Source organism: Sceloporus occidentalis, unplaced genomic scaffold (genome assembly GCF_023333645.1).
Source record: "Sceloporus occidentalis isolate IW3139 unplaced genomic scaffold, rSceOcc1.0.p SCAF_62, whole genome shotgun sequence".
Classification (NCBI taxonomy): domain Eukaryota; kingdom Metazoa; phylum Chordata; class Lepidosauria; order Squamata; family Phrynosomatidae; genus Sceloporus; species Sceloporus occidentalis.
The window spans coordinates 751,564-769,622 of record NW_028317042.1 but is presented as its reverse complement, the minus strand read 5'-3'; the positions used below and the strand labels follow the sequence as shown (position 1 = coordinate 769,622).

Below are 18,059 nucleotides of genomic sequence, written 5' to 3'. Positions count from 1 at the left end.
GGGCGGGAACTCAGGTGGCCTATAGCAAGTACGCTGGGTTTTCCAGTTTGATTGACGCTTCTTAGTAGGATATCGGCCAATGAGTGGTCGCTGTAGTGCGCCAGGGGCAGGTTCTATTTTTTAGTCTCTCAGGACGAGGAGGCCGAAGCTCGATTCGCCCGTGTGAAGTCAGAAAAGGGGGGGTGAGACGCGAAAGAGAAAATGGCGGCCGCTGCTGGTGCGCCTGGGTCGGGGGACGGAGGCGAAACGGCAGAGCCAGACAGCGAACCGATCCCCGGAGATGGCCGGCTGGAAAAGCAAGCTTCGGAGCCTCTGAAGGCTGAGTTACAGACGGCCCCGTTATCCGGTGAGGCGCCCAGACCCGCTTCAGCCGCGCTGGAGAGCAATTCACCCCCCGAGCATGGGGAGCAGGCCGGTGTGCGACTGGACGAGCAAGGGTTGAGCATACCAAGTGTTGAGCCCGCATTGCTGTGTGAGGTAACCGGCTGTGGGGACGGGGAAACGGACCTCAGGCCTATGCCCTGTGCCTTAGGTGCCTCTGCGGTGCCTGGGGCTGTTCCTGAGGGGGAAGAGCTGGCCCCAGACGATGTGAGACCGCTAGAGATAACTAAACGGGAGGACGCAGAGACAGACTGTGAGGTGCGGCCCCAGATAGCAGAGGTGTCCATTGAAGAAGAACCTATGCAATGGAAAGATGAACTAAAGAGAGAGTGTGGCCCTATGGGCCCAGTGGAGAAAGAGCCTGAGCCAATGGAGCTTGAAGGAAGGCCTAGGGCCACCCTTGGGGAAGCTGATGTAGATATCCTTCCTTCCCTTCCCCCTGAGGATATAGAAATGGGACCATCACCGGAGGAAGGACCCCAGGGGGCCTCACAAAACATGGAGTCCTCAGTAGATGAGGGACAGCTAATCCAGGGGCCAATGCCTGAGGATGTCGAACTTGTAGGTCAGTCAGACCCTGAGGTGCAACCTATGGAAGAGCTAGAACCCAGGGATACTGAGGACTTTGCAAACACAGTTACCATAGCGATTGACCCAGAGAGAGATTTAGACCCTGTAAAGGTTGAGCCAATGGAAGAGGCAGTTCCTAAAGATGTTGGGGGAAAGCAGGACTCTATCCCAATGGAGCTGGGTACAGGAGTAATCTCCGAGGGGGTTGCGGAAGTACAACCGCTTTGTGAGAAGGCCGAACACACAGAGGCAGCCAGTGAGTTTCAGGAACGAATCACTAATGAGGTCCAGCAGATACACGGAGCAGGCGACGAGGCCTGTCAAACCGCTCAGCCGTTACAGCAAAGTGAGCAGCAAGACCAGGAACCAGCTGGTGGTGGGCCTTGTGTGAGCATATCGGTGCCTGGGAACTCAAAACATGAAGCAGTCTTGATAGAGACCACGACAGTCTGTGGTCAAGTCAATAATTCTGAGAAGGAAGGGCTTGAACCAGCCTGTAAAGAGATGGGCAATTGCTCAGAGACTATCCACAGTGGCCTTAATCTGGCCACCGCCGAGGAAAATGGTCTCCAGTTTGATGGCAGCGAAGGAAGCAGCATGTGTGATTCTTTTTCTGAGCATGAGGGAAAATGCCTTGATCCCGACCTTGTGATGGACCAGCCAATGGATAAACCTGAGGTGGAAAGTCACGAATCTCACCTCATCACCCATAAAACAGAATTACAATCCGAAGTGATGCTTGATGAAAGCCAAACAAGGTCTACGCAAGTGAATAATGACGTTAATTATGATACATTCTCTAAAGACATTGAAACCAGTTGTGAGACTCAAAAGGCTGAGGACGCCTCACGGGACGGCGCTTGTATCTCTGGAGTAACATCTAGGCTTCCGCCAAGCCCGATAAACACAGAGTCGCATACTGGAAACACTTCGGACTGTCTGCCAACCGGGTTTGCAAATCGTGTTTCGTTGTACAGGGACCCACATGTGGAGCAGATTTCTGTAGAAATAAATCACGTTCAACCAAGCTCTGAGAACAGGGAGACTGTGGTCGAGGAACCGAATGCCTCTTTGGGTAACACAGGGTGTGATGACGGTCCGGAGCAATGCACTGGGGACCCTGAGCGTCCTGACGCTGTTCCTAACGCAGATAAATGTTTGGATGATCCAGAGAACGTCTGCGCCGCACGTGCTAAATCCGTGGATCCGTTTGCGATAGGAGGAGTCGATGGCCTTGTCCTTGGTTCAGAAGTCCGGGTCACCCTGGATCACATCATTCAGGACGCCCTTGTGGTTTCCTTTCATCACGGGAATAGGATCTTCTCAGGGGTGTTAATGGATTTGTCAAAAAGGTATGAGTGGCTTTGGGAACCTGGAATTTATGTCATAAGAAAACAAACTGTGCACCAACTATATTGAGGAGGTGTTTGTAGCAATAACCCGGGTGCTTTTTAGTTGCTGTTCTGGAGAATTATTCAGTATCACGGTGGTCTTAAACTTTATTTGTGTTTTTTAGCAGCCTATGTTCTACTGTCAAATTAGGTGGCTTCAACTTGTCAAACTGAGCAGCCCCCCTACAGATCAAAGAACAGCTTGTGGATCTTCACACTGGTTGTTTTTCCACCCCGTTATCTACATACAGGGGATTTGTCGCTTGCCCAGTAATGGAGCATAATCATAAAAGCCATTTCTGGAGCAACTCGCTTGCAAATTCTTCTAGTTAATACAGTTTGGAATTTACTTAGCTCTTTGTTCCACAATAACACTTCCGTGTGGCTCAAAGTCATATTTTGCATGTGCTGGGCTTGTATGTTTAGTAACAGATAACTCTTCAGTTAGCAGCCAGGTGACCGACCAGTCCTTTTAACCTACAGATTTTTACTGCGGTGTCTTTACAATTTCCTCTTTGTATGAACAGCAAACAATGTTCGTACAGGTATAGCACTAGAGTAGCATACACTTGTGTCATTGTCTAAAATTAAAGGGGCCGCTTAGTGCTTTCTGGGCGCGCGGTCCAAACAGACCCTCGCCTGCTGCTTTCACGGCCGGTAAGTATACAACACATACGGAGATGTCTTCGGCCAACCCCATCTTCCGTGCAGCATATAGCTATGGGGGGTTCTGCATTTGCAAGGGGGGCACCACAGCTATCATGTGCGTTAAAGTGCCTATGATTGCTGGAGTGTCCCTTTAAATGAATGGCAAGGACCTCAAGCCTCTTTGTGCCCCATGCGGTTTTCTCTGTGTGCTTCTTGATCGCTTATCTGTTCATCATGCTGTGGTCCTGGTGGCATGGAGCGATGGCAGCTTGGGACAAAGTAAACCCACCTTCTGGAGGAGTGGGGACATGCGCGGATGCTCAGCTGTGCTGCCTGACTCGTCAGGCTGCAGAGAAAGTGCAAACATATAGTTACTGCTGCAGTGGGGGCTTTTATGTTTATTTGGTCAATGTTTTGTATTGAAATACTTCAGCATTTAAATACTTCTATCATGTAGGAATATGCTAGTATAAATTTAGTCAGTGTAGCCCGTGGTAGACCCTTTAACCCTATTACAAAGAAGGCATAATTGGCCATATACTCCCCCGTTCGCTGCACAATGCTTCTTCACACCATCTGTCATCACCAAGTACCTCCTCCTGTGCTGTACCGTATCCTACTACTCCTGTGCCGGTGGCACGGCCAGACATCTGTTGGGTTTAGCGATGAGCTCAGCCGTGGGGGTGGGGTGTGAGTGTGTAAGCTGAGTGTGCACTTTTATCCGGCACACATGACTCTGGTGGTAGATTGGGATAAATTAACCAACCAGCAAACCACAACCATGCCAAAGACTTTTGGGGGGGTGTAGCAAACCTACGCAGTGGCAGGAAAAGGGAGAACTTTATAAATAAGCCCTCGTTCTTTTCAGTTCAAGAGCGAGTCTGGTGGAAACCTTTAAAGCGGGGTCTGTCACCGCAGTGGTTCTGTAGGATGAGCCCATTTATTGCCCTGGTGATGAAGCCAGAGAGCTAGATTTGCACTGTATAGTAACCCCGTGGCTTGTTTCTGCTGGCTACGAAGAGGCTTGTGGGACGCGGGTCTACTTTCCCCAGTTCCTTAGTCCTCTTCCGTGGAGCCACGTTAATAGCGTAACATGTAGTCTTTTAGCTTTAGTCGCTGTGGGGGTGCTTGCTTTGGATTTTAGGTGATGGGGTTTATGCCTGCCTTTGATGGAGCATCCACTTTGTTCTGTGGTTATCGTTTTGAGGAGCACCAGCATTAAATGGAGCTCGTGACGAACACTGACCTCGTTCGGTAGCTTTGAGGTATCTGTAGTAGTTTACGTTCTGTCTGCTCTTTCATCTATGATAGCCGAAGACCTACTAAGAGTTGGTGTCCGTTCACTTTACTAAATACAACGGACTTGGAGTTTTCTGGTGGAGGGTTTTTTGGTACTTGATACTCGCACATTAGTGGAAGATGCATTTGTTGAGCTAAATGGCATTTAAAATCGCAGGCTTTATGTTTTTTTTGTTACAGCACAAATTGATTGGTAGCACTAAATGGGTAAATACACGCTAGTGCTTGAATTTAAATATTTTAGTCTCTGGTTAATCGCAATTAGCTGATCTTAATACTAAATGTCCCCCCTTACCCTTGGGCTTGGAGAATTTGCTCAATGTTTATTAGGCAGCACTTAATGCCCCGTTGTGTACAATGTGAGGGGTTTTATGAGTGAGCGCATGTTTGCAAATTTTATGGTTGTAAAGGATCCACCGGGGGGGGTTTAGGATCGTTGGGACTAACGTGACCGTCTCAGGCCTAGCGAAAGCAGGCGAGGGGCACACAGTACTTTCTGTCGGGTGTTTTCTAGGATAAGGAGGCTCTCCTGACGGACGGTATGACGTTCTTACTGAACCAGGTGTCCTCTACTCATTTACTCACATCGGCTGCCCTTGAAGATACTAAAGGGACAGTTTAATGTCCCTGACAGCCCTAGTGGGGGGAAAAAACCATATAGCGGTCTGGGGACCTGATGAGCAGCTGCAGCTTCTGCTCCTCTGTGGTCCAATTTTTGCCACTGATCGGGAGCGCCTTCACTTGCCAATAGGGGGTTTTATAGACCCCCACTTGCAGCCAGAGCCGAACACTTCTTAGATATGTTGGCTGGACAATATCCTGTACAATAAGTAGCTGGGGGGGGAAAGGGGAAGAGGCAAATTCTTCAGAATCCCCCCCTATCAATGCATTTGCTAAAGGGCAATTATGAAAGGGAGCCACTCAGCTACTGTATGCATTAAAGTGCATATGATGGCTGGAGTGTGGCCTTTAGATTTTTTTTTTTTTTTTTTTTATGGATACAGTTTAAAAGAAAAATATATATAGCGTTGAGGTTCTGTCCCTTCAGCAGGGTCCATCTGTTGTAGTGTTTTATAGATTCTCAGAGGTCTGTGAGCTTCTGCTGCTCGTGTAAATCTTATCAAATTAAAAATATATATTTTTGAGGTTAATGTTAGAGGGCAGCTTGGAAACGTCCGTTTCCCGTTTGCTGTTATCAGTAAAGCACACGGTTTATACAGACTGAATTTAGCGTCTGCAGCTTCGGTCGGCGTACTTTCTCGTTCGGTGTAGGGTTGCTGTTTCCATGGTAACATCTAAACTTTACCAATCATTTGTGTGTTGTAGTTTTGCGATATTTGAAGGGATTTACTCCATTAAGCGTCTGGCAACGTGAAAGAAATACAGCTGAGGAGATGGGGAAAGGGGCAAATATATACAAGGGGTTCTGCAGAATCCCCCCTCATGCATTTACAAATGGACAAAACAAACATTTAATTTAGTAAAGAGCTTCCCGTCTACGTCACGAGTGGAACCGTCACTGTAGAGTCACAACATGTGGTTGAAGGACAAGACAGATGGGCCCTGAGCATGAGCGAGAAACGTCTGGCATCAGTGCTTTGCCCCGTACTGGGTTGTTGGTCCTGGCATTTGTTTGTCCTTTAACAACCAGAGTGCCGGTTATGTGGGGGATATGTAGGATAGGCTCGGTTGGTTTCCGTAGCCATTCTCTACCTTCCCCAGCAGATGTCTCTCGTGTCTCTGGATTGCATGCGAGATCTCCGTTAAGGGCAGATCTCTTGTGAGGTTAGCCAGTTATCCGGCAAGGAATAAACCAAATCGGGTTCCTGCGAGCAGAGATAAAGCATTGTGACGTTACAAGTGCCCCACAGTGTAGCCTTATCAGAGTATTTGACTACAACTCCCAAAACCCTCAGCCAGGATGAAATGGGTTATGGAAGTTGGAGCTCTCAAAGGCAGATGCAAGATAACCATATTTGTATTATCTCCTTTTCCTGCACTCTTTTTAACTTTAGAATTTAACCCTTTCTTACGGGTGCCCACTTGCCGCATCTGTTGTAAAAATGTATTAATGGGCTGGAGGCTTTCAAGAAAACTAATTTGTCACTTCTGTTTGGTTTGGAATTGGGGGTGTGGGGTGAAATTATTTCAAGAGAAGCCTTTTTCCTTAAACTTTAGTATTTATGAAAAGTATACATTTTATGATTACAATGGGGAAAAATGATATTCCTTCTCTCAGGATCTGCAGATTTAAAATAAGCCGCGTGTATATGTATGAAAACCTATTTGTCCCCATTGGGAAGGATGTTTTTTTCTCTAGCTCTATGGTTATGGTTCCTTATTATGTTAACTTGTTTGGTTCAGGTAACATTAACAGGATGTTTGTTAGCCATAGTCTTTTATGAGGTTGCCTATTTTAATTTAGTAATGCCAAAGGTCGTGTCTCTCAGCCCCTCCACTTCAAAGATATTTTTGAGCTGCCAGTAGCCATTGTGTGTATATGTATAAAATAGCCAACTTCAAGCTTCTTTTCTAATATTACTTTATTTTATTTTCTTTAGGTTTGGACCGCATGGAATACCTGTAACAGTTCACCCTAAGCGGGAGTACAAGAATAAACCAGAGGAGCCGGCTCAGCTGCAGAATCCGTCATTCCAAGAGGAGACCCAGCAGACGAGTGAAGAGAACGGCAAAGTTGCAGAGGACACGGCTCCCGTACAGTCCTCGGAGCCAGAGCCCTGTACGAAAGCTCAAAACATGTGGACTTCAAAGCCGCCACCTCTTTTCCATGAAGGAGCGCCATACCCTCCTCCGTTATTTATCAGGGACACTTACAACCAGTCGATACCTCAGCCTCCTCCGCGGAAAATTAAAAGACTGAAAAAAAAGATTTACAGGGAAGAGCCCACTTCCATCATGAATGCAATCAAGCTGCGGCCCAGGCAAGTCTTGTGCGACAAATGTAAAAATGTGGTTTCCGACAAAAGGGATATCCGGAAGAGCGGGAATGACTCTTTTAAGCCAGAAGACGGAAAGCGGAGAAGGCACGAAAGCGTTAGTACCGTGAATAAAAAATTAAAGACCGACCACAAAATCAACGGGAAAAGTCAAAACGAAAGCCAAAAGCGAAACGCGGTGGCCAAAGTTTCCAATCTGAATCATGGCCGAGGAAAAGTGGTGAAGGTGGGTTCTCAGGCGAGTTCAGGAAAAACTCAACTCCATGGCAAAAAGGTGCTTCAGAGCAAAAATATGGATCATGCAAAAGCTAGAGAAGTTTTAAAAATGGCCAAAGAGAAGGCGCACAAGCGTAAGAAGGACACGTCCTCCTCCAAGAACACGCACGGTAAAGTCCACTTCACAAGGCGCCTTCAGAACACAAGCTCAGGGACCCTGCCGCCAAGACTACGCATAAAACCTCAAAGGTACCGCAACGAGGAGAACGACTCGTCGTTGAAGACTGGACTCGAGTCGTTGAGGAGCTCCAAGATGAGCGTCAAGCCCCAGACTCGCTACTCTGCCACTCGGTCAGCAGGTGAGGTCCCTTCAGAGATAAAGAGTCCTTCCAATGGCCCGGAAGAGGCCGGCGGTGATGTTCAGGATACAAGTGTCTGTGTACCGACTGACGAGCAGGATGAGCAGCAAACCCTGAGCAAGAGAGGCAGCAAAAGCAATAGCCCAGTTTATATGACCTTAAATCAAGCAAAAGCCGACTCTTCCAGTGCATCGGTGTGTAGTAGCGATAGCACAGATGATTTGAAGTCCTCCCACTCTGAGTGTAGTTCTACTGAAAACTTTGATTTCCCCCCAGGCAGCATACACGCACCTTCACCACCTTCCTCCTCTTCAAAAGAAGAGAAAAGGCCGAGTAATTCCTTGAAAATAAAGGTGTTTTCCAAAAATGTTTCTAAATGTGTGACCCCTGATGGCAGGACCATATGTGTTGGGGACATTGTTTGGGCAAAGATCTACGGCTTCCCGTGGTGGCCCGCCCGCATACTCACTATAACTGTCAGCCGGAAAGATAACGGCCTGCTGGTGCGGCAGGAGGCCCGCATATCATGGTTTGGGTCCCCGACCACCTCGTTCCTTGCGTTGTCTCAGCTCTCCCCCTTTTTAGAAAACTTCCAGTCCCGCTTTAACAAGAAGAGAAAGGGCCTTTACCGCAAGGCCATCACAGAGGCAGCTAAGGCTGCCAAGCAGCTCACTCCAGAGGTGCGGGCTCTACTGACACAATTTGAAACGTGAACACCACATGTAAGGTAGGCAAGTTTGGAGGTACTATCACTTTTGGTTTGTTTGTTTTTTTTCTCCTTCCGAGACTAGGCAGATCCGATCAGGTCCAGAAAGTAGGCTTTTACTGGAGTTTACTAAATCTCAGGAGAGTTTGCGGTTGCCGTATCAGCTCCTTTCTGTTGCTATTCATTACAAAGGACCAAGATTCTCCAGCAAGAAGGGCTGAGCGGGGCCCTGTGAAATGTATAATTCAATGCGTGAAGAGACGGATTTAGTCATACATGACGAGCCAAGCTGTTCCCGCAGCAGATGCTCGCTGGGGTTGGACCTTTGTGATGTAAAGTGACATCGGGCAGCTTATACGCGAACTCTCTGTAGTAAATTAACTCCAGTATCTCCTAGATAAAGGTCAGCAGGTCTTCCTCGGTGAAAGCCTTTTTTTTTCATTATTATGCCCATCAGTATCTTGCATGTCACACCTGTATACAAATAAATGTGTTACCTCTTTGCTGATCTCAAAGGCTTGCAGTCCATTTCAGGTGCCCATTAAACTCAAAGCATACATAGAACTCCTTTCTCTGCACGTCGGTGAAGAAACATACACTATTTAGAGTAGACAATGACTGCCAATGAAAAAAAGGGGGGTTTATTTGGAGGGGGGGGGTACAATAGATGGAAACAAAGACTGTAAAACCAGGAATCAGATCTGGTTGTCGTCAATTGACCGTTAAAGATGAAAAAAAGTTGATGCACATGCATTGCGGTTTTGTTTGTCCTTTGAAATGAAGGTATCTGTTTGCAGGTCAGAAAGTAATGAAACGTGTAATTGTGTATTGCTCTGAAATGTACAAAAAGTGTAAATAAAATGGACTAAATCTGGATCTGTATTGTGTGTTTTTAAGCAGAGAGGATCTACGTCAGCCACAGCCTTTAGTTTCTCCATCGTGCCCCCCCCCCCATGCTTCGAGGGGTTTAATCGCGTCCTGAATCTACAGCTGGTAACCAAGTGCCGGATAGGCACACAGAGCGTTCTAAAATCTAACATGCCCCATTGGCATCGGTTTAAACGTCACAGCTGGGAGGGAGAGGGCTTTATCGAGCGGTCTAAAACAGAGCAAGTTTGGACTTACAGGCACCATGATTACCAGAAGCTTAATCCATCCCACGCTAGTAGTTTAGTAAACTAGTAACCCGTTGTGGGTAGTGATCGGGATGTAGGGGTGATCAATGTCTCTTTCATGACTTCTTAGTTCTGGGCAATGGGCCCAGGACGGCGAAGCTGGCTTCTAGTGCAGAGAAAACGTTAAGCTAGGTTTTAAGTAGAAGGCACGCTCTTAATATTTTTTAATTTATATATAAAATGATATAATTATGAAATAGAGGTTGAATGAATGGAAAGCTGCCCAGGGTTTCTTTTTGTAAGGGTGGTGTGTCGCACGCGCTGCTTTATGCGCCTTTGCCAGCCAGTTTTCCGGGGCAGTAGAGTGCAAATGCTTGGAAACCCTATTTAATCAAATACTGTGCGACTTATCGATTTATGTCAGCCAGTTTAAATTTCCTGGGAATAAAGTAAATAAGAAATAACCTTCAGGATATTTGGTGCACAGGTCATCTCTAAAACCAAGGCAAAAAACCCTACAAACTATTAAAAAGAAACATAACTCTGGTGCTCCATATATTAAAAGTTTTTAAGGAATGTAATATTCTAGTTATATACATACATATGATATACAAATAACTATAATATTATTATATTATAATATATTGAGGTAGTAAAACTGTAAAAGTCATTGAGAGGTGGGACTGATTGAGCTGAGACATCAGTAGAAATAATAAAATTTTTAACATGTAGATATTGTCATCATAAAAAAAATAAAATAAACATTGCGAGGCCAGATTCTTATCAGCAACCAAAATTAATGTTGATATTTGAAGCGTTAAAGGGGTAGTAACCACCTGATAAGTGCTTGGTGAAGCTCAGGCTATGATTAAGAGGCTTTTTCAGCCTTCAGGACTCAATCTTGGCAGATATTTATGTTATGGAGACGTATACAATTCCCCCCGGCTAAATCACGTCTCCCGCAGTAGAAAACTTGTACGTTCCGGTTCCAAGCTGACTGCTTCTTTAAAGAGGAAGCCACGCCATTTAAACGATAGGCCTCGCGTCTTCGTTCCAAGGAAAGGTGAAAAAACAAAAAAAATAGTTTCTTGGGAGGAAAAAGACAATTTCTAACTAATGGGTTAAATTACCGTAGAATAGCTAATAGGCAAGCAAATGACAAGCGTGTCACCTACTAAAAATCCCAGCTCTATTATCCCGTTCTTAGCGTCCCTTATACATGGGTAGAACTTTAATTCGGAAAGAATACCCGGTAGAAATTTGTCCATCTTAATTGCTAATGGTCAAAAATAAATGTCAAACTGGGTGTGATTAAGGGCATTGGCTTAATCTGGTTTACATGGCGGCCATCTTCTTCATGGGCCAGTTGGGCAGATCGGAGATCTCCTTTGTAACCAGCCCATATATACTATGGGGGGGGGCTGGCCAGTAGACCCCCCCCTATTGTAATCGTATTACATGCCACGCGTGCAGCTCGCCGGAATATGATGTCATATCATCGCTCAGTGCAGCGGATGGAAGTTAGGACGCCACTCTGCTTCAATAAAATATGTAACATGCAAAACAAATGAGTTTAGGTCGTGTTTAATCCTCAACATGTCGGGGTTTGCGTAAATATTTAATATAGACGATAAGGTCCCGCGTAAAACAGATCTTCCTGGTTTGGATGCTCTTAGAATGATCACCAGATCGCCCTCTCACGTGTTTTCAGATGGAACTAATCTAACATTGCAGCCGCTTGCCTGGGAATCTCTGTTTTCATGGTTTCTTTCCTGCAAACAGAAGCCATTTACTTCTAGCTTCTAAATCTCTGTCTTTTTCTGCTGTATTTTGCTGCGATGTGCTATTTTGATGAATAGACTCCCTACATTAAGTTAAGGTGAAAAAAAAAACCCCATCTCTAATTAATGTACCTATATATTATAAATAGCCAGACCCGTCCAGTTGCTTTATAATGTGACGTAAAGTTAATAAGATTGAAGTTTCTGGTTGCCAACTCCCGTTATGTTATGCATTATGGAGGGCCTCTTCTGCAATAAGGCCTGAACTGGCCCAGCTTATATCTGAACTGATGAGCTTAATTTCACCTCGTTATCAGATAATACTTATCTTTTACGCTCATCATACCTGAGAACTGGGTTTTGGCCGGAGTCTCTGGGGGTAGCGCTGCATCCGTGGGTCTCCAGGTCAGTTTATTCTTTCTCTGAGCAGGGGCGGGTGTTTGGCCACACCTACTCCTTGCCCATTTACCCTCCTACTCCCTGCCCACTTGGGGCTGTCTGGGACCAGAGCCATCTCTATAGGTAGCTATCCCTGCCCTATACAAAGCCTACACCCCACCCCTGAGGAGTAAGAGCTCTGGGTAGTGAGCTGTGGGGGTAACTTACCCTGGGAAGCTCCTAGGCATGTGCATGATGATAGTTGTTGTTGTTGTTGTTGTTATTTTCTTAAAGGGATACACACTTGTAAATAGTGTATTAAATTGAATTTTCAAGTTCAGTATATTAAATGGATGGTGAAACTACAGACAACGTTAATGTATGTTTCTCTCTCTCTCTCTTTTTTTTTTTCTTCTTCTGTTGTTTTTAGCGCATGCACAATAGGAGCTGCGGGATTTCACGACGACGACACCACGCGGAGTTGACTTTTCTGTGGTCCACAGATATGAAGGACAAAGAAGTAAAAGCAAAGAGCTGTGAAAAAAAATGATAACCCACATGTAACTTATACAGATTGTTCTATCCAATGTACATTTTATTTAAGAAACAAAAACTAGCGCAAGGGGAATATAAAGAATGAGCGAATGCATGAGCCTGTACAGAAATAACTTAACGTCCACGTAGTGAGCTTTCTCATTTCACGAAAGCTTTTTTTTTTTTCCCCGCTGAAGAAATTGTATTAAGAGAATTTACATGTTCTTTTCACATGACTGCAGAGATTTTATATTTTGTCTGTGACATCGTGTATTTACGGCGTACGTGTGTGAATTATTGCCGTTCATTTTTATTTTTAAGTAAAGGGACATTATGTTACCTAGCAGGTTGGGTCAGTCCGGGGGTGCTTGGTAGTTTTAAGGTATTTCGGACTGAAGCAAAGTGCTGGAGCGGCCCTAGGCATTCCGCCCAACAGTGTTTGGCTTTTATGGGATTTTAGGGTAGCTTTCCCACTTTTGCGGGAAGCAGGGGGGGGGGGGGGCGCATGGACCGGTCAGGGAGGTGTCTGGTCCAGGCAAGTGAAAAATCAATGGAGGTCCGTGCTGTTTTAAAACAGACCTCCACTGCATCTCTCACTTTAAATCCTTTTGATATTCGAGTAAGGCGGGCAAGTGGTTTAGGAGATTGTGCCCAGTTCTGGTGCTGACCTCGCCCCTTCCCACCTCTTGCCACACACCCCAAAATCAGTTGTCCCGATTGTGACACCTGGAAAGTTGGGGGGTATGCTTGAGGGAGACCCCACATTCTGTTCTGTGTCACAAATGTTCTTTACACTGGCTGGAACGGCACCGTAGAAATGTTTTACTGGACGAGAATGAGGTGTAACTTCCCTTTAAAGAGCCATTCAAAACATGTCCTAGCATCAGGACCAAGTAACTCGCCAGCTTAGGTAAATAAGGCTGTGTGCTCCTCCTTGCACTGGAAGCGGGATCATTGTGTAATCGGATTCCTATATATTGTTTCCTATATGTTCCTAGATACGGATTTTTGTGCGCTTCTGATCTGTGCGATAGAGTTGATTGCGCAATACTTGCATATTTTACCTACCTGGGCCATGGATTCACTTTTCAAAGCAAGCTCCTCCAAAGAGTAACGCCTGAAGGGCCAAAACTATACAAAAGAATCACTTGCTGTGGGCTTAAGATACTTGAATTTAACCAAACGCCTGCTTTGGAGGTTTATCTTCAGTGAACCTAAATTAGTGTTTCAAAATCCTCTTTTTTTGCCTTATATGACTACAGTGTGTACCGCACTCATGTAGTAACCAAAATCACGTCAAACTTTGGCATTCATTATCCACCAAGAGACCGTGAGGTGTCCGTATGCGCTATAATATGAGCCTGGACTCCTACCAGACCCTTCGCCCCTTGGAGGGTCTGACCATCGAGGGGGTATTTTTATACAACGTCCCATATAAAGCCTCCAATTGCCTATAAATACATTTACTTTTACAATATCGTTACTGCATCCGTGCAATGAAAATGTCATTATATATATTAACATCACAAATCATATTTTTTAAGGGGCCCATCGTGCAACGCTGGGCCAAAAACCATCAGGTTTTTAGGATTTAATCATTAGTATTGAAAGAGTTTGTTCATTAGAGTCACCCCAACAAGGTCTGCTATATGTGAGGCATCTAGAATCCTCATCAATAGATTATATGATAATTCAGAGGAAACAGTAGCGATATATTGTAAGTTGCTGACTTTGAAGTTGACCTTTGAAGCAGAGGAAGCCAACAGGTGTCTCTTTAGCGGACATTGAACCAAAATTCCCATGATCCTCTCGGTATGGAACTCCACGGGGTCCCTTTAGAGACACATAACCATTCATGTTCAGCATTTAGCCTACGGAGAGCTACAGGGGTCAGCTTTGCCCCCCTCAGACACAGTACGCAACGCACTTATTGTATGTCATTTTCCGTTAATTCCATGAGATTCTATTAAAAATCTAGCGTGCTTTTTCTTCTTTAGTTTCCTAACTGAAACATTTTTAAGTCCCTTATCTGATTACTGGTTGAATTGCGTTTAGAAGTGTACATTTCGTTTTGACTTTGACCTTTGTATTATATTTCTTGCCCCAAACGATGATGTAATAACGTGTGTATATACAGGGGTTGACTAAGATTTGTAAAATTTAGGAGCCGCAATGAGGGGCCAGCGTTTAAAAAAAATTGTAGTAACAATTAAAGGCCCGGTAAGCTTTCAAAATAACCAACTTCTCTGATGGAAGCCATAGTTATGCTTAATCTCATTAACCTGCGGACACTCGCTGATGATGTCAGTGCACATCTCAGCCAATCAGTTGAGCGATCTTATCTCGCAGCTTCTGAGGAGGGGGATCGCTTGCGTTGGCTCAAAAAAGGTAAAAGGGATCTAGTTAAGATCCCCTCCGCTTAGCTAACCAAAAATCTGGGAAAAAAGCCGCCATTGTCGGTCGGCGACCGGATCGCTTTCTGAAGTTCCATTGAAGACGTCAACGTTATTTTTAAAGCTTATGGGCAATTTAACAAACAAGAATATCTCTTTGGCTCCGTCTTAAATATATATATATAAGGTTTAGGGGATTTTTTTCAAGTTTTACCGTAACATTTAAATCATCGGGCTAACGTTCGCAGCATTGAAGAACACAACGGATGTAAACATTTTTTGAACACTTGTCTTAAGGATGAGAATATTGCTCAGGTGAAAGGCTGAAGCTCACAGCAAAAGATAAACAACCAACGTTGGCCATTTGGCATCAGTGTTTGCAACGCGGGCAGCGACAATGCTGAATTTATGTCTTATTTCAGCTTACTATTTAAGGTATGTTTGTATGTGGTTACGAATTTACCAATTTCAGGTTGTATTTTTTCTTTTTTTCTTGTTAAACAAAATAAATGTAATTCCCCCCCCCCCATAACTTGTACAGAATAGAACATAATGTGGGATGACTATAAATACAAATAAAGGATGAATGGTTTATAACCTGTCTGGCCTTGTTTTTTTTTTTTTTTTTGTATATTTAGGACAATAAGACTATGAAATGTACCATATTATGCTAATACGTTTCCCCAGGGCTGGTCCAAGACATTGTGCCGCCTGGGGCGAAGTGTGAAATGTTGCTGCCCTTCCAAACCTCGCCCCCCCCCCCCCGTGTCTGCGCTCCGCAGGAAACCAGCGTTTCAATTGGGGGGGCATATGCCCCCCCTTCCCAGCCCACCCCTGGGCGGGACGAAGAGTGAAGGCACGGGCGGGCCGCATTGAATGTTGGTCTGCCGGCACACACCGTGCCGCAGTGCCTCTGCTCTTCGTCCCGCCCAGGGGCGGGCTGGGCAGGGGGGCAATTTCCCCACCATGTGCCCCCCCAATTGAAACACCGCATTGTATGTTGGTCTGCCGGCCCTGGGCGGCAAAGTGCCACCTCTTCAAAAGTGCCGCCTGGGGCAATGGCCCCACTCTGCTCCATAGCAGGGCCGCCCCTGAGTTTCTGGTTTTAAAATATTTTGTGGTGCATAGTAAAATATAAGATCTGTTTATTTGCGCTCTCGTATGAGACCGCCTCTTATTCCGTGGATATAAAAGCGCTCAGTTGTCAGGAATATGCGCACACCGGTCCTCGCCACTGCAAACATAGACCCTGAACCCCGTGGTTTAATAATGTGAAGAAATAATCATAAGATATAAATGCAAAGCCTCTGCAACAACACCCTTCCCCCCCTGCTAGACTTGTGTTGCTAGGCAGTGATGTCATAATGATGACTCAATAACAGTGCGCCAACATTAATCTCTCACACATCAGAGGAAGATAACATACAGCTACAACATATGTAACGAACAGCAGCCAACACACACGCCAATCAGCAACAAACATACAAGCAAAACACAACATACATACACACAAATCAGCTACATACATGTATATATATATATCTGATACATACACTCCATGCAAAGCACACATGATTCATTCATTTTATGGAGCCGTCTGGATCGGATGCGTTTCTTGACGTTTGGTGAAAGTCTGGTAGGAAGTCTCACATCTTTGGAGATAATCTTTCTATTCTCTATTGTTTATTTCAAACCGTATTTCTATTTTATGCTTTTTTCTGCCTTCCCTCTTTATCGTTTTTATTATTTTTTCCCCCCTGTTTGTATTTTTATGTTTCCATTTTACGTATATATATAGTGGCGGCTGGTGGGTAATTCCAAAGGGGTTTCGCAAGCTATACATTTTGAAAATGAAATGTACCTTTACGACATAATGTACAGGTTAAAATACATTTCCCTAAATTAACCCTAAATACCCCATCAACCTTAACTGCCCCTAATTGAACCCTAAACACCCCATCATCCATAACTGCCCCTAAATTAGCCCTAAAGGCCCCAACAGCCATAACTGACTCTAAATTAACCCTAAAGACGCCATCAACCATAACTGCCCCTAAATTAACCCTAACCTTAAAGTTTAAAGACTTAAAGTGGGTTGTAAAAGTGCGACCTATATTCGGGCAAATACAGTATATTTGAATAAAATATATTGGATTTTAGTTTTAAGCTGCATTTAAATTATTGAAATAGCGAGACACAAAAACCCATGGAATCTTCAGGATAGAATCAGTAGAGTTACTGTTATAAAGTAAACTTATTGTTGTTTGGACTTATTTTGCGCATTAAGCGATAGAAATCCCTGTCAAGGTATTTTCTAATGTTCTTTGTTTTATTTTTGCAGTGTAGGCTGCCAAGTCCCATAAAAAACCTGATTCGTGTTACAAAAAAAGGCTTAATATGTCCAAAATACATTTATTGCCTCAGAACTTTGCATAAAACATCATATACAAAATGTGGCCCTTTTTACACACCAATCAGCTTCAGCATTAACTCCCCCTCCCTGCTAGAATTGTGTTGCTAGGCAGTGATGTCATAATGATGACTCTTAACATCAGTGAGCTTACCTTACCTTAGTCTTTCTTAGTCTTACTGGAATATAACATACAGCTACAGCGTATGTAACAGCAGCCAACACACACGCCAATCAGCAACATACATGTATATCTATCTGATACATACACTCCATGCAAAGCACACGATTGATTCATTTTATGGAGCCGTCTGGATCGGATGCGTTTCTTGACTGTTTGGTGAAAGTCGGGTAGGAAGATAATCGTTCTGTTCTCTATTGTTTTATTCAAACTTTATCTCTCTTTTTATGCTTTTTCTGCCTGTTCTGTTGTTTGGAGTTATTTTGGCGGATTAAGCGATAGTAATCTCTGTCAAGGTATTTGCTGATGTTTTATTTTTGTAGTTTAGGGACTCCAAATTCCATAAAAAAAAACCTGATTAAAAGGCTTAATATGTCCAAAATAGGAAATAGAAGTTTACATAAAATATTGTATACAAAATGTGGCCCTTTTTACACATTAATCGGCTTCAACATTAACGTCCCCTCCCTGCTAGAATTCTGATGCTAAGCTGTGATGTTATAATCATGTGATGTCATAGTCATGTGATGTCACAATGCAGACTGTCAATAAGAGCGCAGTAACATTAGTCTTTCTCTCACACATCCCAGAAGACAGCATGCAGCAATAGCATAGGTAACAGCAGCGAACACACGCAAACCAGCAACATACACACACACACACAAGTCACCAACATACATACACACAAGTCACCAACATACATACACACAAGTCAGCAACATACACACACACAAGTCACC

General features: G+C 44.5%; 1 protein-coding gene across 1 annotated transcript; it reads left to right on the top strand.

The window, feature by feature from the left end:
• The first annotated feature begins 201 nt into the window (after window positions 1–201).
• Window positions 202–8,534, top strand: LOC149287259 (uncharacterized). Its single transcript, XM_089492996.1, has 2 exons — window positions 202–2,303; window positions 6,851–8,534. Exons 1-2 carry the CDS (start codon window positions 202–204, stop codon window positions 8,532–8,534), a joined length of 3,786 nt encoding a protein of 1,261 aa, XP_089349122.1.
• The last annotated feature ends 9,525 nt before the right edge of the window (window positions 8,535–18,059 follow it).

Coding starts and splice junctions, on each gene's coding strand:
- LOC149287259 (XM_089492996.1), top strand. CDS start 202: ATGGCGGCCGCTGCTGGTGCGCCTGGGTCGGGGGACGGAGGCGAAACG. Junction 2,304..6,850: donor TTAATGGATTTGTCAAAAAG/GTATGAGTGGCT, acceptor TATTTTCTTTAG/GTTTGGACCGCATGGAATAC.